We start from the raw sequence: 22,801 nt of genomic DNA, 5'->3' as shown, positions 1-22,801 counted from the left end.
TAGCAACTAAATATTAGATTTAGAATCCAAATAGTAATAGCTACGTAGATCTAGATCTAGGGCTAAATGTAAATGAGAAAGGTTGGTAGCCAAAAGCGTTAGGATGAAAATCATACATAGAGTCTACGTGAGAGTGTACTCAACTCAAGGCAGGCTTAGCGTTAGACTACCTCACCCGACGAAATTCGGGAAAAGATTTGATTAAATCAAACCAGCTATGATTAATTTTATAACTGTATACAAATGATCTTAAATCATTTTAAAAGCAGATCCTTCAAGCTTCTAATTGTATGGTTTTTTCGATGTAATCATTAGTAGTCTGATTCAGTGATAAGACTGTCTAGTAAGACGCAATCAGTATCAGCAGACCATTGTTTTGCTTTGCAACACTCATTACTAGATTCTACTTACACCGCGTTTACACTTACGACAAGTACACAATACACCAGTAGCGAAACAAAACTTCGGCGCAAGTTACTGTTATCAGAACATGTTGGAGGGGAGGGGGCTACTCATTTATTGCAAAGTTTTCATTAAAGATATGTATAGTATACATGTTGCAATTGTAAACATGGTGTTAGGTGATTAAAAACTTGAAGCAGAAATCTGATTTTATTTGAAGTCGGATGAATCGGCGGGTATAAAGTACACCTTGGGCGTAGCCAGGTTTTTGGTGTAGTAGGAGCGACTAATGTCTAAAGTATGTCTGTAAGAGTACTTCTTTTAAGCAAGAGCCTTCACACTAGCAGTAATGTTGTTGTTTCTTTGCAAAAGTCCAACTTAAACGGGTTGAATGTGTGGGAAACATTTTGTTCTAACAGAGGTAGAGGAGTAGTGTCTGGGAGGGAGGGGTGCAGTCAGTAGTAGGCCTATCTATGTTATTACTTTACGGGGTGTGTGTGTGGGGGGGGGGGGGGGGTAGGGTGTATTTGAAACTTCTAGGGGAAGGGGGGGGGGGGATAAAAAAAATTTAAAAGTCCAGATGCGGGTAAAGTATGTTATGTTTTGTTTCGTCTGACGGCAGTTGTTTGAGATTGGAGTTTTCTTTCCTAAAAAAAAGTTTGCTGTCCGGGTGGGGGGGGGGGGGAGATCCACCTCGGGATATAGCAAACATATAGGTTCTATTGCTTGACCATTTAGTCTCCCTAGGACTTCTATAACTTTAAGCAGATTTAATGTGTCTTGATAGAGTCCATCACACTGTGTTAGTAGGTGGATCACCTCTACATTTTTAAAGACTTTTTAAATTCCTTTTTTTTTTAAATATCGAGTAACACATGGGTTTATAAAACTTGTGTGAATTATTTAATTAGATAATAAGAACCATATAAAATTATCATGTTTCGGGGGAAAATGTCTTACATTTTGTGTAACGATAATGTAGTTTACGTGGGCCATTTGCTTCACAAGCAAAGTTCCCTATGAGAACCAATAGTACGTGTGCTAAAAAAAATATGTTGTGTGCGTGGTGCTCTGAAATGACGGGCAAGTTAATAAGTATGTTTAGGCTTGCATTTAAGCATAATAATGAAGGCATGCATTTTGATGAATTAATATTATAATGTGTATGACTAACGAAACGTACGCAATTAAATGGAGATACGAATACCATCAAAATAAAAACAACCAATACAACTTTCATAGTTATACTTAGACAACAAGAAATGTGGCGACTTACTTTGTTAATGTGAGGATAGAATGGTAGGTAGGAAATCATCCATTAGGTAATGGTTCCATCAACTGGTTCAGCAGGTACTCGGCCATTTCGACCCAAGTCCGGCAGCGCAACCGCTGAAGGCAGTGTGCTTGGGAACGCCAATCGTCGACCATATCTCGCATGGGGTTGCCAACTGGGGAGTCGCCTGAGCCAACTGGGGAGTCGCCTGAGCCAACTGGGGAGTCGCCTGAGCCAACTGGGGAGTCGCCTGAGCCAACTGGGGAGTCGCCTGAGCCAACTGGGGAGTCGCCTGAGCCAACTGGGGAGTCGCCTGAGCCAACTGGGGAGTCGCCTGAGCCAACTGGGGAGTCGCCTGAGCCAACTGGGGAGTCGCCTGAGCCAACTGGGGAGTCGCCTGAGCCAACTGGGGAGTCGCCTGAGCCAACTGGGGAGTCGCCTGAGCCAACTGGGGAGTCGCCTGAGCCAACTGGGGAGTCGCCTGAGCCAACTGGGGAGTCGCCTGAGCCAACTGGGGAGTCGCCTGAGCCAACTGGGGAGTCGCCTGAGCCAACTGGGGAGTCGCCTGAGCCAACTGGGGAGTCGCCTGAGCCAACTGGGGAGTCGCCTGAGCCAACTGGGGAGTCGCCTGAGCCAACTGGGGAGTCGCCTGAGCCAACTGGGGAGTCGCCTGAGCCAACTGGGGAGTCGCCTGAGCCAACTGGGGAGTCGCCTGAGCCAACTGGGGAGTCGCCTGAGCCAACTGGGGAGTCGCCTGAGCCAACTGGGGAGTCGCCTGAGCCAACTGGGGAGTCGCCTGAGCCAACTGGGGAGTCGCCTGAGCCAACTGGGGAGTCGCCTGAGCCAACTGGGGAGTCGCCTGAGCCAACTGGGGAGTCGCCTGAGCCAACTGGGAGAGTCGCCTGAGCCAACTGGAGAGTCGCCTGAGCCAACTGGGGAGTCGCCTGAGCCAACTGGGGAGTCGCCTGAGCCAACTGGGGAGTCGCCTGAGCCAACTGGGGAGTCGCCTGAGCCAACTGGGGAGTCGCCTGAGCCAACTGGGGAGTCGCCTGAGCCAACTGGGGAGTCGCCTGAGCCAACTGGGGAGTCGCCTGAGCCAACTGGGGAGTCGCCTGAGCCAACTGGGGAGTCGCCTGAGCCAACTGGGGAGTCGCCTGAGCCAACTGGGGAGTCGCCTGAGCCAACTGGGGAGTCGCCTGAGCCAACTGGGGAGTCGCCTGAGCCAACTGGGGAGTCGCCTGAGCCAACTGGGGAGTCGCCTGAGCCAACTGGGGAGTCGCCTGAGCCAACTGGGGAGTCGCCTGAGCCAACTGGGGAGTCGCCTGAGCCAACTGGGGAGTCGCCTGAGCCAACTGGGGAGTCGCCTGAGCCAACTGGGGAGTCGCCTGAGCCAACTGGGGAGTCGCCTGAGCCAACTGGGGAGTCGCCTGAGCCAACTGGGGAGTCGCCTGAGCCAACTGGGGAGTCGCCTGAGCCAACTGGGGAGTCGCCTGAGCCAACTGGGGAGTCGCCTGAGCCAACTGGGGAGTCGCCTGAGCCAACTGGGGAGTCGCCTGAGCCAACTGGGGAGTCGCCTGAGCCAACTGGGGAGTCGCCTGAGCCAACTGGGGAGTCGCCTGAGCCAACTGGGGAGTCGCCTGAGCCAACTGGGGAGTCGCCTGAGCCAACTGGGGAGTCGCCTGAGCCAACTGGGGAGTCGCCTGAGCCAACTGGGGAGTCGCCTGAGCCAACTGGGGAGTCGCCTGAGCCAACTGGGGAGTCGCCTGAGCCAACTGGGGAGTCGCCTGAGCCAACTGGGGAGTCGCCTGAGCCAACTGGGGAGTCGCCTGAGCCAACTGGGGAGTCGCCTGAGCCAACTGGGGAGTCGCCTGAGCCAACTGGGGAGTCGCCTGAGCCAACTGGGGAGTCGCCTGAGCCAACTGGGGAGTCGCCTGAGCCAACTGGGGAGTCGCCTGAGCCAACTGGGGAGTCGCCTGAGCCAACTGGGGAGTCGCCTGAGCCAACTGGGGAGTCGCCTGAGCCAACTGGGGAGTCGCCTGAGCCAACTGGGGAGTCGCCTGAGCCAACTGGGGAGTCGCCTGAGCCAACTGGGGAGTCGCCTGAGCCAACTGGGGAGTCGCCTGAGCCAACTGGGGAGTCGCCTGAGCCAACTGGGGAGTCGCCTGAGCCAACTGGGGAGTCGCCTGAGCCAACTGGGGAGTCGCCTGAGCCAACTGGGGAGTCGCCTGAGCCAACTGGGGAGTCGCCTGAGCCAACTGGGGAGTCGCCTGAGCCAACTGGGGAGTCGCCTGAGCCAACTGGGGAGTCGCCTGAGCCAACTGGGGAGTCGCCTGAGCCAACTGGGGAGTCGCCTGAGCCAACTGGGGAGTCGCCTGAGCCAACTGGGGAGTCGCCTGAGCCAACTGGGGAGTCGCCTGAGCCAACTGGGGAGTCGCCTGAGCCAACTGGGGAGTCGCCTGAGCCAACTGGGGAGTCGCCTGAGCCAACTGGGGAGTCGCCTGAGCCAACTGGGGAGTCGCCTGAGCCAACTGGGGAGTCGCCTGAGCCAACTGGGGAGTCGCCTGAGCCAACTGGGGAGTCGCCTGAGCCAACTGGGGAGTCGCCTGAGCCAACTGGGGAGTCGCCTGAGCCAACTGGGGAGTCGCCTGAGCCAACTGGGGAGTCGCCTGAGCCAACTGGGGAGTCGCCTGAGCCAACTGGGGAGTCGCCTGAGCCAACTGGGGAGTCGCCTGAGCCAACTGGGGAGTCGCCTGAGCCAACTGGGGAGTCGCCTGAGCCAACTGGGGAGTCGCCTGAGCCAACTGGGGAGTCGCCTGAGCCAACTGGGGAGTCGCCTGAGCCAACTGGGGAGTCGCCTGAGCCAACTGGGGAGTCGCCTGAGCCAACTGGGGAGTCGCCTGAGCCAACTGGGGAGTCGCCTGAGCCAACTGGGGAGTCGCCTGAGCCAACTGGGGAGTCGCCTGAGCCAACTGGGGAGTCGCCTGAGCCAACTGGGGAGTCGCCTGAGCCAACTGGGGAGTCGCCTGAGCCAACTGGGGAGTCGCCTGAGCCAACTGGGGAGTCGCCTGAGCCAACTGGGGAGTCGCCTGAGCCAACTGGGGAGTCGCCTGAGCCAACTGGGGAGTCGCCTGAGCCAACTGGGGAGTCGCCTGAGCCAACTGGGGAGTCGCCTGAGCCAACTGGGGAGTCGCCTGAGCCAACTGGGGAGTCGCCTGAGCCAACTGGGGAGTCGCCTGAGCCAACTGGGGAGTCGCCTGAGCCAACTGGGGAGTCGCCTGAGCCAACTGGGGAGTCGCCTGAGCCAACTGGGGAGTCGCCTGAGCCAACTGGGGAGTCGCCTGAGCCAACTGGGGAGTCGCCTGAGCCAACTGGGGAGTCGCCTGAGCCAACTGGGGAGTCGCCTGAGCCAACTGGGGAGTCGCCTGAGCCAACTGGGGAGTCGCCTGAGCCAACTGGGGAGTCGCCTGAGCCAACTGGGGAGTCGCCTGAGCCAACTGGGGAGTCGCCTGAGCCAACTGGGGAGTCGCCTGAGCCAACTGGGGAGTCGCCTGAGCCAACTGGGGAGTCGCCTGAGCCAACTGGGGAGTCGCCTGAGCCAACTGGGGAGTCGCCTGAGCCAACTGGGGAGTCGCCTGAGCCAACTGGGGAGTCGCCTGAGCCAACTGGGGAGTCGCCTGAGCCAACTGGGGAGTCGCCTGAGCCAACTGGGGAGTCGCCTGAGCCAACTGGGGAGTCGCCTGAGCCAACTGGGGAGTCGCCTGAGCCAACTGGGGAGTCGCCTGAGCCAACTGGGGAGTCGCCTGAGCCAACTGGGGAGTCGCCTGAGCCAACTGGGGAGTCGCCTGAGCCAACTGGGGAGTCGCCTGAGCCAACTGGGGAGTCGCCTGAGCCAACTGGGGAGTCGCCTGAGCCAACTGGGGAGTCGCCTGAGCCAACTGGGGAGTCGCCTGAGCCAACTGGGGAGTCGCCTGAGCCAACTGGGGAGTCGCCTGAGCCAACTGGGGAGTCGCCTGAGCCAACTGGGGAGTCGCCTGAGCCAACTGGGGAGTCGCCTGAGCCAACTGGGGAGTCGCCTGAGCCAACTGGGGAGTCGCCTGAGCCAACTGGGGAGTCGCCTGAGCCAACTGGGGAGTCGCCTGAGCCAACTGGGGAGTCGCCTGAGCCAACTGGGAGTCGCCTGAGCCAACTGGTTGTCGCCTGAAAAGCTCAAAGGATAAAGTCATCGCCCTATAAAACGAGAGGTCTATCGGCTCCAGTGCTGCAATAACACTGGAGATCACGTACAAATATTTGGAAGAAAGGCCGCGCACAAGGCGCACAGCTCTGCGATGCCGCACGTAAAGCTCAGCCAGAGAGCGAGAAGGGGCCAAAGGCAAAACAGGGGCATAACAATCAACCACCGTCTTAACACGGACCGCAGAGGCCGATGAGCCCCAGTTGGTATAAACCAGCTTGGAGAGTGTACCGTAGAAGTGTTGATCAAATTTGGTGGTGGCAGTTTTAATCAGTGTCCGCAAAAGTAGTTTCCTGTCCAAAGTCACCCCTATGTGACAAGGGTGGGGGGAGTATGACATGACCTCACCATTCAAGGTCAAATTCAGGCGATCATCTGCTCCACACACTGCGAGTGAAAATATTATACATGAACACTTCGATGGATTCAACCGAAGCTGCCACGTCATACAATACGCAGAAATAGCATCTAGATCAGACTGGAGTGCACGTTGTTTATGCTTCAAAGTCCGACCTGTACTGTGGCACAGTAGATCATCAGCGTATAAGGCACGGTTAGCCTGGATTACCTTTAGTAACATACAGGACAGGGATGAACCTTGTGGTACAACCTGTTTAAGAGGCAAATAGTTCGATAAAACTCCATTTACTTTGGTCAGAAGACGGCGACACAAAAGAAACTGTCTCAGCCAAAAATACAGAGCACTTCTTATCCCCTCCCTCTGCAGTTTGAGAAGCAGTAATGATGGATTGACTCGGTCATACGCCTTCTCGGCATCAAAAAATACGGTGGCAGTTGTTACTCAGGTTTGGTTCACTTAGGAAACGATTCGTGGTTAACTTCAATACTGTTATTTGGACTCAATTCTTCACATAACAGAGTAGCCCTCGCCCTAACCGTTACCAATTAACCCCTTACAACCATTCACTCCAACTTTTATACCGCATTCGACCTTGGGATCACAATACATAAACACACCGGGGTTAACAATACTGGAGGTTAAACTCAACTCACACACGCACTCTCCCCTAATTCTAGATTATTCTAACCTATTTCTATCTAACCTACAACTGACCCGTAACAGCAGTGGGCTCATTCCGTATAAATCCCTCACAGACGTCTTGTAGAAAGCGTATGACCATGTCCAATGCACGCTTGCCACCACGAAAATCAAATTGGTAAGGACTCAGCAGGTTTGAGGACTCCAAGTAGGTAAGACGGGCAGAGACCATTCTCTCCGTAAACTTACCAAGCCAGCTTGAGAGTGAAATAGGACGATAAGAGGTGACGTCAGATTAATCTTTCCTTCTTGTGGATAAGAGTTAAGTAAGCACGAAGCCACTCCTTGGTCAACATGGAGTCATAAAGAGTTGTGTTAAAGAAAACAAGGAATGCTCTCGGCGCACGAAACACCCTCGTCTCCGGCAGCACAATGGGAAGACAACTTGGAGACGGCTATCTCAAGTTCACCCAACTGGAACGATGAAGAAAAAAAAATCTGGGCATCAGGCAGAGATGTCTTATCACAACCCGCTCGGCATGAAGCAATTGATGGATAGCAATGGTCTCTGTTTTTTCCATATGTTGCATAATGTCGGTTCAATGCCTCAGACCCTGCTGACATTGGAATATAACAGTCCCTTCTTGGTATTTAAGGGGGCATTAAGAGTAGAAATGCGAGTTTCATCATGTGCAGTCTTAAATAAATGAAAAATACGTTCTGATGACACATTGGAATTAAGGGCAGCAGTCCTTTCACGCCAAGTTGCTCGCTGTAAAGACCGAATGGTCTTGGTAATAAGTCGACGGCAATCACGGTAAGCTAAGAGTCGAGTCATGGAAATACATCGGGCCACACGCCTCCGTGACCGATTGCGTTGGGCTTTCACTCTGGATAATTAGGCCGACCACAACCCCCCCCCCCCCCCCCCCCAGGCCGTCCACACGGCACTCGAGGAATCGCTGCACGGGCGGCTGACATAACTGGGCGAATACATGATTGGTACGCCTGGTCCACTGTCCCTAAACGAGCGTTAAATCTGGTAATACCTTTCTCCAGATGAGAGGTGAAACGCTCCCAATCAGCATGACGATAAACGAAACGAGCATGTGCTTTGGCTTCCCGTCGAAAATTCAATGTCAAACTAGTCACTAAGGGCAAGTGATCCGATCCAATATCATCAAGCACAGAAGTATGTGCAACTCGAAATAAGCGTGGAGTCATAATCGTCAAATCAGGCCGCGAGTTAGCGCCACTGCCTTTGCGAATAAAAGTTGGAGGGGTTGAAGGGGACTGCATGACCCGTAACCCGTGCTTATCGAGAAAAGACTCAATAGCCTGTCCAACGCGGTCTCGCTTGGGGTAACCCAAACGAGGGCTGCGAGCTGCGAAAAGTACGTTTGTCCCCGAGAATCGAGTTAAATATTACACAGGGCCACATATCCTAACATTTGTCGGTCCAAGCACTATATAGAAACCATAACCACTGAGGGTTGACCTCTCAGGGGTCGAGCCATCGGTATAGATGCACAACGAGTCTGGAAGGGAAGAGCCCCAAAGTCTTTGGAATGAAGCTAACTAGTCCCCTGGCGTACGGGGAGAATCAGGTAAGGTAAAACGGCAGGTATATCAGGTAAAATGTAGGGTGGATAGGCAGCATGCTGTCTAATAGGCTAGCGAGAGAAAGACAATGGTGAAGGTAGGAATGAAATTAAATATTCCGCCTGCTCCCCCAAAGTCCTTCGAAACAATCCCCCAAGGAGGTGCTCCTTGCTCCGCCACCGGTCAACCATCTGCCGTATGGGGTCGGTGAGCAGAAGGCGGCGAAACAGTTCATAGCTACAGATCAAAGCGTGACGTAGGTCCCAAGGTTCAATAACATTATAAATCGAAAATATCTGCCATCTTACCTTGATACGATGTCCCAAGATATTGGTTGACGAAAGGTCTGCTACCGGTATCTCGTCCAAACTAATACCGCTGCGGATTGATGTGGTAACTCCGCGACAACTGCGACCCAATCCAGAGTCAGAACAACGTCAAATGTGTGGTGATAATAACCAGGCAAGAGAAAGTAATCGGCGCAATCCAGTCTGAGTCTAGTCTCCTGAATTTACTCCTGAAGAAATGCTTTGTCGATATCATTCTCAACCAAGATGCGTTGAAGTTCCAAAACACGATCACGAAGTCCAAGAATGATACGAAGAACGGGCACAGAAGACTACACTATCCCGTGTCATAGTCAAAAGAGAATAAAATTTAAAGAAACGGCGACCTTAAGTGGGGCAAAACTGAACACAGCTCACTCATAGACGGTAGTGAGCGAAAATCATCAGTGTCAATAAAAGGGAAAGCACGCTGGAAAAGGAATGAAAGCTGGATAACAAGGTTAACTCCCCGAATAAGCCAAGGGTAATAACCGGGAAAACAGAGACGGCAGAAGGAACACGAGTTACATACCTGAAAAGCGTATCACGGAGACGGAGGATAATGAGGAAATGATGCTAGGAAAAGAGAGACCGACCAGAGCAATAAGCACGGGTAAAAGGAAAGAAAAGATAGTTACTTGGTTAACTATATCAATCGGCAAATTTCATAGTAAGAAGCCCGACCTAAGCTATACGGGACAAAGAAAAGACATTTCCCTATTTCTCCTGTAAAAAATGAAAAAAAAAGTTATGATTGATAGTGCCACTACAAGCAGGGGCGTAGCGAGGGGGGGGGGCGGGGGTGCGGACCGCACCGGGTGACACCATTTAGGGGGGTGACACCAAGGCAAAAAATAGAAAAATATATAGAAAAAAACTCGAGGGGGGGGGGGGTGCAAATCGAAAGTTTGAGGGGGGGGGGGTGCAAATCGAAAACTCGAGGGGGGGGGGGGTGCAAATCGAAAGTTTGAGGGGGGGGTGCAAATCGAAAATTTGAAAGTTTGTCCCTGGGAAGGGTCTCTATGCCTCTGGGGGGGGGGGGGGGGTGACACCATTAAGTGCCGCACCGGGTGACACCCGACCTCGCTACGCCACTGACTACAAGTATGCAGAGTTTCTTCCAGGCATCTCTTCGGTGTGCGTCACCCAATCGAGAACTACCAAGAAGAGAAGGGGCGACAACAGACATCCTTGTCTAACATCTGTGTTGAACAGAAACTCTTCAGACAGTTTCCCAGCATGGCTAACTTGGCATGCAAATCCACTGTAAAGTTGCTGAATTATTTCCACTAACAGCAGGTACACCATAGTGTCTCAACAGATTCCATATTGTTTGCCTATCCACACTATCAAAAGCCATCTCAGTCAACAAAGCAGATGTAAAGCGGGGCCTGCAATTCTATTGTCTGTTCTACAATAATCCTAAGAGTGGCTATTTGATCTGTACAAAATCTTTCCATCCTAAACCCTGTTTGTTCCTCTCTTAGCTTAAGGTCAATTGCTTCTTTCATTCTGTCCAAAATGACTCTAGTAAGGACTTTACTTGGGATGGACAACAAGGTAATACCCCTCCATTTTCCACACTGAGATAAATCACCGTTCTTTGGCAACTTCACAAGGAGGCCCCTTTTCCAATCGGTTGGGACCTGTCCTGTGTTCCAGACTAAGTTAAGTAATTTATGAAGTCGATTTACTACTTCTAACACTTATTTTGGAGACAAACAATTGATGTAGAAAACAGTAAAGTAAGTCCATAAAGCCAAGTGGCAGTTTTTTTCTAAACCTCGAGTTTACTACTACAGCCCAGAATAAGCTTATCATTTTTTTCAAACCTGTTTGACGCCCACCCAAGGTTTGGGGGCGTCCGCCCCACTCGCCTCCCATAGCTACGCCAATGACCACACTATCTCCTCATAAAGTTCATATGCCATAGTCATAAAACTGAAGAACTACTACTTCTTTATCCGTACAAAATACCATCAGTTCCAAAAGAGTAACTTACTTAAATTAAGTTTACAGTTCTTAAACTACTTTGGATTAGGGCCGGGCTTGGTACTCACACCATTGATATGTCCAGATAATTATTCATAATTCTATTAGTAGACAAAGGAAAACAACCCACGATATTAGATATGATTCAAAACTATAATTAATTTAATATATCATATTTAAGCTTTAAACAGAAACACACATTTTTATTGTTATAATAATACATTATTTTTTTTTAAGTAAAAGCTATGATAAACAGATATATATATATATATATATATATATATATATATATATATATATATATATATATATAGCTTATATGTTTAAAATTGTTTAAAATATAAATAAACAGTGCTAGCAATTATGCACAAATATGCTCAACATATCACTGATCAAATTGAATGTCTGTTATTATTTAATTTCTAATTTAACACAAGTAATTAGAGTTTATATCAGGCATCAATGCAACCCCTCCCAAACTAGAGCACATCTAACACAAACCCCCCTACACCAGTACAAAATAGAAAAATATTAAATTAAATAGAAAATGTCTGGACTACTTAAGACAATATAGTTCTATCACCAGTGGAGAAGCATATGCTGAAATAAGTAGCAAGAGAATACTAAGTCCAATTCAGTTCACACCCAAGAAACATGCTAGGCAATAAAAAATTCTCCCTTTTTAATTTTAATGTTGGAAGGGATTCCCTCCTACACAATTTCGTGTTAATGTTATGCGCCATGTAGGCCGTTAACTCCGATTTCAGCCCACTTTTCTTTTTGGATTTGTCCAACCAGGAACAAACTACAAGACAACTGTAGTTTGATTTTGGAGTTGCCTCTCCTAGAAAAGTTGCTGTCCCTAGCTGTCGAGCCTCATCTGCCCGAGGGTTCGAACTTTACGGTTTAGCAACCATGAGCTTTACCATTCCTTTACCAAAAAAAACAAAAAAACAACAACAAAAAACAGTACAATATCTTTTTAATGAAGACTGAATCTAGTCACTATCACTAGATTCACTGGATTCTTTCTTAGAGTAGTCAATAATATAAGCTGGATAACACTGACTGTTGTCAAACACACAAAATCTGACTGGCCTGTCCAGATTGTCAACAGTTGTGTCGTAAAACCTTCCAGAACTGTCTTTTGGTGGACGGGTCATTCCAGATGACCCTACAGTAGAATATCCACACAAGACTCTAGCTATAATCATTTGTTCACATCCTTCTGTATACAGGTTAGATTGTTTGGACCATGGACTAAAATATATTCCTGAAAAATTTAAAAAATTAGTGAAAATTCACATTTAAAGGTCGGATTATATAACATACTACTTTATTTTTGCTTAACAATTGTTCTTAATGTTTTTAAAGTTACACAAGTTTTGTTGGTGTAGTTTCTAAAAATACCAATGCATATTGTGTATGGGCTGGTCTGTGGTATATTACTAGGCTGATAACCCAAAATCCAGTGTCCAACTCAGTAGAACATCCCTGAGTCAACCCAGCTCTGATGGGTACCTAACTCATGTTAAGGAAAGTAAAGGCGGCTGGGCAAAGTGCTGACCACACATTCCCTTCATATGCCAAGGTCAAGAAACATATGAACTCTACTTTGTCATCTGCCCAATGAATCACTAGGTCTAAAGAGGATTCTTTACATTTTTTTTTAACGCCTACTCATAATGTAATTATTAGCTTTATTAATCTTTATTAAAGCTTTATTCTGTTTTATTTTAAACGGAATATAACAGCTTTTTTGTGCATAACCAGAGCCCAACTGTGCAGACTGTTATAAAAAATATTTTAAAAAATATTACTAACAGACCAATATGCCTTCTAATCAGGTAGTATTAGGCCTAAACATATCCAATTCTTAGCTCTGGGATGAATCATAGACACTTTTCAGAATTGCATATTTAAAAAGAGTAAAAAAAATACCTTTCCCATAATGAGCTGCATTGGCTGTTGGGACTCTTAAGTCAAAACCTTCTTGACAAATCAAATCAATATTTTCTTTTTTGGTCCCATGGAAGAGTGCTCGTTCTTTGATCTTGTCAAGCCCTATCTCCTCCACCATGTGTTTCCTCTTCCTGTTTGAAAAGTTATAACTCTTTAATATCAACTGTAATTTTTATTATTGAGGGATATGGGAGAGTGGGGATGAGAAAATAAGACAGTAAATGTATTTTATACAAATAATATAGAATAGATGTTACTGATGAACGCCTGTAAATGTTACAAACTACAAGCCAGTTTAAAAAAAAATTAAATTAAATATATTATTATTATATATTATATTCAGTTTTTTAATTGTCATATTAATAATGCTGAATGGGGGAGCAAAAACATAGGTATTTATTTTATCAAATAAAAAATGTAAATAAATGATAATAATTTTTCAGTGACGTCAGCTTTAAAACTAACATTTAAACTTTAATTAAAAGTGCAATATTTTTATTAGAAAGCCAGTCTATCAAAACAGTTTTCAACAATTAGTATTTATTATCATAAAGTTGCTGCTACTACTCACAGATAATATTTTTCCCACAATTGTGGGTTTTGTATTCGCATGATTGACTTGAGATCTACTGAGTGATCAGAGAAGGTCCTATAAAACATATTTCTAACTGCTTGCCTCTCTGTGCTGAGCTCAACACTGCACAGCAAGTCAAATGACTGTCAAAAAAAAATTCTAATGATTATTATTGCAACAATAAAATTTGTTAAAAAAAATAAAACAAAAACAACAAGGAAAAACGGGAAACAAATCAATTATGTAGACAGTATGCTGATTAATATACATAAAAATGTTATTAAAAGTAAAAGGCTATCAATATAAAAAGTATGACTAATTTAAACATTAAATAAATGTCTGTAATATTTACGACAGTGCTAGGTAATCCAAACACAACCATTTTGGCGTGCATCAGAGGCGTAGCGACCCTTCCCGGCGCCCGGGGACAAACTTTTCCGTTTTTAGCCCCCCTCAAGATTTCGATTTGCACCCCCCCCCCCCCTCAAGATTTTGATTTGCACCCCCCTCAAACTTTCAATTTTTTACTTAATTTTGGTGTGAAAAATGAGTGAGTAAATAACTGAAAGGAAACATTTGACTGAGTAGCTGAGATGCAGATGGATCAGTGACATACTAGCCAGTATATTTGGGCAAATGGTCACCACTTTTGCTCAAGTCAACAAAAGTTTTAAGAATTTCTGACCAATGGGATAAATTCTCTTGGAGCCCAGAGGAATCCTCCAGTTTGATGCTGACCCACTTCATCCAATACATAGGGAAGACTTCATGCTTCTTTATCTTACTTTAAAGTTCCTTGTTATAATTTAAATAATTTTGGGGTCCAATTATTGAAAAAAAAACTTATGTAATATAATTGTTTCATTTCCTTGGAATACTATCTGAATAAGTGGCTAGGTAGATTGACAGATGGTCCAATATACTGGATTCAGCTGCATTTTTTAATGCTTACATAATATAAAATGATCAATATGAAAAAATTAAAATATTCACAAACCTCTACATTTTTTACTGCAGTAGCACTGGACTTCTCCCAGTTTGCAGGGAATATTTTAGGATCAGTGAAGCATTTACTGCCAACATGGTGTAGAACCTTACACTCAACATGGTTGTCTGGTAATTCAACTGGCCGGTGACAAATACGGCATGCTTCATGCTGTCGAAAGGTTTTAGTTACAAATAAATTTTTATTAATTAATCATTACAATTTTTAATTGACAATAATCTACTAAGTAAATTTAACTACCCTTTCATATCTGACAGACAATGGAGCAGGTAAAGTAGAGTTCATGTTTCTGTGACCTCAGCCAACATTACTTTAAAGTTACAGCATGATCAATGACAATCAGGCACATGAAATACGGTTTACCTGTTTTTTGTGACTTTGGCATATAAAGGAATAGTGTAGACTATGCCAAGCCACCTTTATTTTTCTATAAAAATTGAGAAATTACCTGTCAGATGTGGGTGAACACAGACATTTTATAGACTCAAGCCCATGCAGAGTTTCTTCCCCCCCCCCCCCCCCCCGATAAAAGTCTGACCTGAATTTTCCTTTAATCACATTCATATTTCTGCTCCTAATTAGGTATCATTTTTCAGCTAAATATCAACTCAATTCTTTGATGGGTATTTAAGAGGAAATAAACCCTGTAAACGTGTAATCTTTCTTTTTTAATCATTCAAAGTTTAAATTATTTAACACGGAATTCATTTTTCTAAATTCATTTTTCTAAACTCAGGTAAAAAATATTACCCTGCATGCTGTGCACTTGTAAAAAATATCACTTTTGGATAGTGTAATGTCTATCTTACACTGTAAACAACTGAAATAGATAAATAAAATAACCATAACCATAATCTTGAAAAGATTATTTATTTGTGATAACTATTTAGTCTAGTTATTAGCACTTAAGGGGTGAGGAGACTACAGAATTCAGTAACAGTTAAATTCTGCTAAATTTTTAACAAGTGTGTATCTAAATTATTATACTAAGTTGTTAAATAAATTACAAAATTTGAGGTGAAAATGAGTTATAGAACCTGGATAAGGGAAACTAACTCTTGTAATAAAAGAACTAAACTTACAAGATGAAGACATCTCATAGTTAGAATTTAAAAAAGGAGAACAACTCATGAAAAACGTGTAAAAATAGCATAACTTATTGAATTTATCTTAAATTATTTTAAAACTTTTGATTAAAGTGCATTGAATTTTTTCTTTTGATTTTGCTAGTTTATTAAGAACAAGTACAAAGTATATTGTGGATACAACTGATTTAATTATAACTTATAAAAAAAAGATAAATAACTGATTTTTAAAGAAAAATTTATATGTTCTTGATCTTCTTGTTCATTACAAAATGGTTTACAAATTTAGAAATATTGAGACCCAAATATTATGGTACTTTTTCTCCCCCACTGTATATATTAAAGACTTACAAAATCTTGTCTAAGTAGCTTTCTTTTATGTGTGCTTCTACTTTAGCCAATCGTTTCGAAACCTTCTTTTTCAGCTGCTCATATATTATTGGATCCAAACTAGTTGTCACTTTATCTACAAACATAAACACATAATATTTGCAAGTTGTAATTATTGCATTAATGTGAAACATGCTGATTGAAAAATAATTCATAAATCTTACTCATTTAGAATAATACAAACCTAAAGTCACAATAGAATTACATGGCGCATTAGGGCACATCAAGTTTATCTGAAAATGAATAGTAAAAGATCTTTACAAACAGTAAATGTAGTAAATGACGATTGTTCCTTAAAATAAAATTGTCTCTAATAATTAGAGGAAATTTTTTTTTATTATTATTACGTTTTTGGAATCCACGAAGTTATCAATAGTAATTTTAAAACAGCCCATGCATGTTTTATGGTTGCTCTCACAAATACTAAATTCCCTTTGAGGGAATGTATTTGAACATTTTTCACATTGGATAACAGTCCTGTCCACTGTGAATAGATTATTTATTGTTATCATCAAAATCAATAAATTAAAAGGTAACCATAACTCTATTTTTTTCTTAATTAATAAAGTTGTTTTAAAGTAATTAAAATTTAAAAGAAAAAGTGGTTGATATTTTTTAAAACATTTGTACAGATTTTAAAAAATTGAAAACACTTTTTACCACATCAGTAATGAAATTCAATAAGCTGTGATAACTCTGGGCTTAGCATAAAAGAAATTTTATAAGTCATAATATTATAATATATGATGAAATATATGCAGAGACATTACTTTTCATGACGCTTTTAACAAAATCATTTTAAAAGTAAAACTAATATTAACAATGACCACCTGCTTAAGTAAAATTGAAAAAAAAATTATTCAGAAAATTACAATCATCTAGTAAATCTATAAATAGAAAAAAAATTTATTTTAAAAATATTTCTACTAAAATGTTGCACATATTCAAGCTTACTTATTTCAGCTGAAGTACTAGCTCCATAATTGACAGTGTTGGCAAAAGTGTGTGCTGAATTTGTTTCAACACTGTTTACATTATCCACTTCCATTTCCACATATCTGGCAGCTCCTATAGAATCTAATAGATATGCAAAAGGCAAGTAAAAAAAAAACAAAAAAAAAAACAATAAGTTTTAATTATTGAGATTAAAATATCATCTAAGTGATTTAAAAGCTCTTCATCAAACTGACTATTTCTATAAGTATACATATATTATATTAATATAAGAATCAATCTTCCTCCCTGTGAATAAATATTATATAAATAAACTATCGGAAAATCTTCCAGCTGAATGCCTTCAACAAGCTGGGTACTTACAAGTGCTGGAACACTACACTCAAACCTCAAGCTTTTAGTAACTACAGTTACCCCAAACAAAATGGAATTCAAATAGTGTTGCCCCCCCCCCCCCCCAAATTTTCAAGAAACACTATTAGTAACCCAAATTGCAATAATGACTTTAAGCTAAAAAGCAATGCAAAATGAAAAATCCTTGGTTCCATTCAATCCTACCATTATTTTATCTAGAACCACTAGTACAACAGCGTTACAGCTGGTGGTCTGTTGAGTACTTATACACAACATTGGATGTATGTGTTGTAGATAATAGAAATTTGTTACTTACCTGGTACATGGACAACACTAGGTTCCTCAGTTTTCTTTGCTTTTATTTTGTTGAAAAATAAAAGCATAATTAAATATAAAGCCTTTATATAGCGCCTCATCCATACATATATATATATATATATATATATATATATATATCAATAAATAAAAATAAAGTTAGATTAGAAGGATTGTAAAGACACTCATCCATACATACATATATATATATATATATATATATATATATATATATATATATATATATATATATATATATATATATATATATATATATATATATATATATATATATATATATATATATATATATATATATATATATATATATATCAATAAATAAAAATAAAGATAGATTAGAAGGATTGTAAAAACACTCTGACACTTTTTGTATATCTTGTTATGAAGAAAGTATGAGTTTTATAACAGACTTGACTCATGTTACAGAATCACAGTGAGTGTTATTATTGCTTTAATATCTGTGGTATAATTTTACCATAAATTAAATAATATACTTACTTGTGATGACTTAGACAGTTTAATTTTTGCAATTTAAAGTTTTGAAAAATCTGTTTAAAAAAATATAATATAGTTTTTGTGTGTGTGAATTTTATACTTTTATAAATGTGTACTTAGTACTCACAGGCTTTGGGTTCTTTTAAAAATATACTCTTACCTTTTGCGGAATATAAGGCCATTATTATACCAACAGCTGAATCATCTGATGTCAAGAGCTCTGTAAACATCCTACCTGCAGCAGCCGCTGCTTCTGCTAGCATTGAAAAATCCAGTTGTGGAGACGTTTTCATTATTTTATTCATTGCTCTGTTTAATCTATACTCATCATTAGGTAATCTTTTCTCCATTTTTTTTATGTTTTGAGAAAACATGCAAACTGGCGTCTGAAAGAAATATTGTGCTTTGGTGAGTGGAACGAAAAATAAATAAACATATACATTGATGACAAGTAAAGTAATACTTTGAATAATTATGTCTAGCCCTTAATTTAATTACTCCTTTTTTTCTCTTCTTCATCTTGCGTAGGTAAAGGTAATATAGTACCTCTTTAAAAATGGCAAAAAATACAACAATCATTACGCCTATCCTTCAGCTTTAGAGAGCCCTGTGTTGAAGATAAGGCTAAACTAAAAATTAATAAATAAATGACAGGCTTAGAGACATGGTTAAAACCTGGTCATGATTATTGTTAGCGACTACAAACCACATTTGTAAATGAAAAATAATATTTGAATATAGATTTGTAAACAGTCTATATTGTACAATCTGTATATAATCTCCATTATGGATTTACTTTATATAAAATGATGTTAATATAAGCCTAAATATGTGTATATAGGCCTATATATATATATATATATATATATATATATATATATATATATATATATATATATATATATATATATATATATATATAATAAAATAATATAGGCTTATAAGCCTATAAGCCTAAAATAATATATATAAAAGATATACTAGTAACTTGAATTGTCCTTCCTTATCAGTAAAATAGCCTGATTAAAGTATTGGATAATTTGTTACTAACGTTTAATAGACATTTAGAACCTTACCAAATGCTTTAAATATAGTAGTATACTGTATACTACTAGTAGTGACATACCACTTATGGGTAACAAACTATTTTTAAAAAAAAACACCTGGACAATAACACTATAGTTTAAATCTAATTTAAAGATAATTTGCCAAAGAATGGCAAAGATAATTTGATAAATAGTTATTAAGTGTATCTACTTTTCAAAAGTGTACAGATTAGTATAGATCTATAATTTATTGTCAAACACTTTTAACTATTACTAATTTCACGAACATAAGCTCTCACATACTAGATCTATATGCTACCTGCTCTCGTTGGCCAAACTAAATATTAAATTAGGCTCTGTTATACCCAATTCCTACTAAACCAACTGCCTATTTCGTTTATTTTATTACTTTGCGTAGGCCTATCTTTTTTTTTTTTTTTTTTTTTTTTACCGCTTAAAATTAAAACTGGAAGCTGAATTGAATAACTTACTTGTTAATAGTTAAATATTTCTTTTATATGGATGTAGATTATCAAATTATTTTTTTAGACCTAAGAGATATATGATTAAGTTTAACATTTTTTAAATCCCATATTCGGCCACGTCGTTGATTTTAACCCTATATGGCATAGCGTTGCAGTTTTGCAACAATACTTTAGGAGTAATCAATTACTGTACTATTTAATATTTTGTTTTGTTTTCAACTTATTTTACTCCGGATAGCACTTTTTAATACATTTTATACCCGAACTCTTTTGAAAAGAAGATTTTCTTTTTAAAATCGGCCATTTTTAGAAGCGATCTACACTTTTCTGCTTTTTGCTAAAAGGTAAGTATAAAATTACGTTAAAACCTGGTTAAAATTATAATAAACTAGCTGAAAAAAATATATTTACAATAATAACTATGCATTAGTACTAATTTAGTTGATTCACAATAAAATTCTTATTATTTTATTAGTAAGAGCTAGGTTTTGTATTGTTGCAGTAATGCAACTACATGCAACGGAATAAATAAAAATGGCTGCTCTGAGCTAGACTTTAGTTTGCTTGGTAATTATTTCTATACACAAAATAGTTTATTTTATGATGTGAAATACATTTAGTGTTGTGGTATATTATTTATAACTACTAGATCTAGTTTTTGCCTATAATAATCATAATAAATTATAACCTAACAATAGTTTTATTAGTTTTATTTATTATATAATTATATAATATTTATCGCTAAGAGCTAGGCTAATGAATAATGAATAACCTTTTGTTTTTATTTTATTAGGCTTTCACATATTCGTAACCATGGATCCAAGAGTCTAAGTTGAAAGTCTTCTACCATTTTATTCTGAGCTACTCCTTTTGGCTCAAAAGATAGTGAGTTGTCCAATGATGAAATAGAGAAAGTAAACAGTACCCGGGACCTATCGGATGTTGGTGATGAAGATTTGTCTGACGCAGTTGAAGGTAACATATTATTATTGCATACTTTAAAGGTTTGCTTGTAGATTAGTAAAGCATTTATTGTTTTGTATACAATTATTGCATAATTTATAACCAAATAATGTTCTCAAAATGTATTTCTACAGAGTATGCCCATTTGCGAAAAATGATGAAACTCCTCAGGACCTTCTCAATTGTCTACACCAAGGTCTTCATTAGCAACAACAGAATGATCAGTCCCAGTAAACAGCAAATGTTCCACCATTTCCTGATCCTAGGAGAGAAGCCAAACATCAGAGGCGGCCATTGGATTATTTCAACGACATCTTTATAGATAATCTGTGTTCGGACAGTTGTGTATCAATCCAACTGTACTGTCCTCTAACATGACATCAACAGTCCTTTAGCACTGGATAAAGATTATTCCTGGAAATTAGATTTTACATAAACATTGTAAAAAATTCCTAAATGCCGAGTGTATTGGAGCCTTGCCACTAAGTGTGTTACGGTCACATACGTCATGACCATCAACAGATTCAAGCGGATAAAGAATAATCTGCACCTGTCGTACAATGTCCTCAACAGGACAAACAATCCATTAACACTGAATAAGAATGAGCTAAAACATTTCCTAGAAATTGTGTGTATTACATAAAGATTCTAAAAACTCTTAGATGCAGAGTGTATTGGAGCCTTGCCACCAAGTGTGTTACGGTCACATACGTCATGACCATCAACAGATTCAAGCGGAATAAGAATAATCTGAACCTGTCAAACAATGTCCTCAGCAGGACATAAACAATCCACTAGTACTGGATAAAGATGAACAAAAACATCTCCTGGAAATTGTGTTTTACATAAACATTGTAAAAAAAATTCTAGATACCAAGGATCTTGGTGCCTTGCCACCTAATGTGTTACTGTCACAGACATAACCATCAATAGATTTGAGTGGATTAAGATTAAGCTACACCTGTCAAACAATGTTCAAAGGGCAGAAGTTGACCAATATCGGAATTCTGTGCTTATCAAACCCCATGCCATCTGAGATTCTAAGTATTCATGAGCAAATCGACCCATTCACATATCGTAGGCAAAAGCAGTCCAACCTACAACCATAGAAAGCCATATAGATGGGCTACAAAGTTTTTGTTGTGTCCAACAACTTGTATAATCCAAGATTTTGAAGTGCATACAGGTAAAGCTACAAAGGGACAAGATGACAAAGTGCTGTTGCTAATATTGAGCAGACATTATTACAGAGTGTTCCCCAATATGTTGGGCTCAAGATTTACATAGACAATATCATTTAGTTCATCATTTAGTTGCAGGTTGTCCTGCAACAACAATGCACAGAAGTTTTTATTTGCTGTATAGCAAAAAAAAAAAAAAAATGCTAATAAACTTTTTACTAAATAAACCTGCATGTAATTTTTCAGTTGTTTTTTTCTCTTGCAGTGTACATGATTTTACTGTTCTTTTCATCATAAATAAACTTACATGTTACTATTGTTACTCTCAAATGATTTGTACAAGTTATTTACATTTATATCAACAATTCTATATAAATATTTTTTTTTCTTATTATGGAAAAAAAGTTTGACCCTTGCGCATAGTTGCAGAATTGCAACGACCAAAATTGTTGTGATATTTATCATCTATTCAAAAAAAAAATTCCCTACATCTCAAGTTAGTCCATTTGCTGTAGAAATATGAAGTCAAAAAATTTTTACCAAGTAAACCAATAATTCATGCAATAAAGGGTTAAATTGCAACGATATAGATGTAGTCCAGATCTATAATTTATATAATACCCGCGTCTCTCGGAATTCCTAATAGTTTTCCGCTTATATCATAATCGAAACTGAAACTGTTAGTGTTACGTTGTTCTTTTTTCTCTTTTTCAAGATCAACATACAAACATGTTATTATATGATGTGCTTATGTATGCTACATACGCTTTACGAAAAAAGTATACAACAAAATGAAGCCCATCTATTCTTTTATTTGATATTGCAATTTAAAAAAAAAATTATTTACTTGTATATATAAGAAAGAAGTTTACAGGTTGCATGCTATCGATTACATAGATCTATATTATATATGGGTAACCGTGAACTTTCGAAGTAATGGTTTTTCACTTTATTTAACTTAAAAAAAAACACTATGTCAATCGTGTTAAATAGGTCACTCAGAAGCGACGTAACACTTTATAAAAAAAAAAAAATTTTTTTGTTGGTTTGATGAAGAACGACTTTTTGGGCTTAGTGAGTGACGTGATCTCTTCCTTCTCTTTTGGGTTTTGATGAACTAATGTGCAATACATATGGCTGG

The 22,801-nt window shown here is 40.6% G+C and overlaps 1 protein-coding gene and 1 long non-coding RNA gene across 3 annotated transcripts; one reads left to right on the top strand and one right to left on the bottom strand.

The window, feature by feature from the left end:
• Nucleotides 1–11,766: 11,766 nt before the first annotated feature.
• On the bottom strand, nucleotides 11,767–19,667 carry LOC131936875 (protein mono-ADP-ribosyltransferase PARP14). 2 transcript variants are annotated; one of them, XM_059293974.1, is made up of 12 exons: nucleotides 19,523–19,667; nucleotides 18,146–18,371; nucleotides 17,471–17,509; nucleotides 16,801–16,923; nucleotides 16,194–16,330; nucleotides 16,031–16,079; nucleotides 15,808–15,922; nucleotides 15,122–15,191; nucleotides 14,363–14,521; nucleotides 13,363–13,508; nucleotides 12,771–12,922; nucleotides 11,767–12,102 (listed from the first exon to the last, which is right to left on the bottom strand). In XM_059293974.1, exons 2-12 carry the CDS (start codon nucleotides 18,357–18,359, stop codon nucleotides 11,828–11,830), a joined length of 1,479 nt encoding a protein of 492 aa, XP_059149957.1. In that variant the 5' UTR covers nucleotides 18,360–18,371; nucleotides 19,523–19,667; the 3' UTR covers nucleotides 11,767–11,827. The 2 variants fall into 2 exon arrangements, with proteins under 2 accessions (XP_059149957.1, XP_059149958.1); XM_059293975.1 differs by lacking the exon at nucleotides 17,471–17,509 and having other exon boundaries at nucleotides 18,221–18,371.
• A 102-nt stretch (nucleotides 19,668–19,769) lies between these two features.
• LOC131936878 (uncharacterized) lies at nucleotides 19,770–21,982 on the top strand. The gene is made up of 3 exons (XR_009386108.1): nucleotides 19,770–19,860; nucleotides 20,310–20,491; nucleotides 20,614–21,982. It is a non-coding gene; the product is annotated as an uncharacterized LOC131936878 (long non-coding RNA).
• Nucleotides 21,983–22,801: the final 819 nt, after the last annotated feature.

Source organism: Physella acuta, unplaced genomic scaffold, assembly GCF_028476545.2.
Source record: "Physella acuta isolate Inbredline_101_S28 unplaced genomic scaffold, ASM2847654v3 ptg000193l, whole genome shotgun sequence".
Taxonomy (NCBI): domain Eukaryota; kingdom Metazoa; phylum Mollusca; class Gastropoda; family Physidae; genus Physella; species Physella acuta.
Note: the sequence above shows the minus strand (reverse complement) of the source record. Positions and strands in the feature narration are given on the sequence as shown.

What these genes read in the sequence shown, in the direction of transcription:
- LOC131936875 (XM_059293974.1), bottom strand. Translation starts at nt 18,359, where the DNA reads ATGTTTTCTCAAAACATAAAAAAAATGGAGAAAAGATTACCTAATGAT. An exon ending in GGCCTTATATTCCGCAAAAG is followed by an intron (nt 17,510 to 18,145) that starts GTAAGAGTATAT and finishes ACAAAATAAAAG; the next exon opens with CAAAGAAAACTGAGGAACCT. An exon ending in AGCTACTTAGACAAGATTTT is followed by an intron (nt 15,192 to 15,807) that starts GTAAGTCTTTAA and finishes TATCTATTTCAG; the next exon opens with TTGTTTACAGTGTAAGATAG.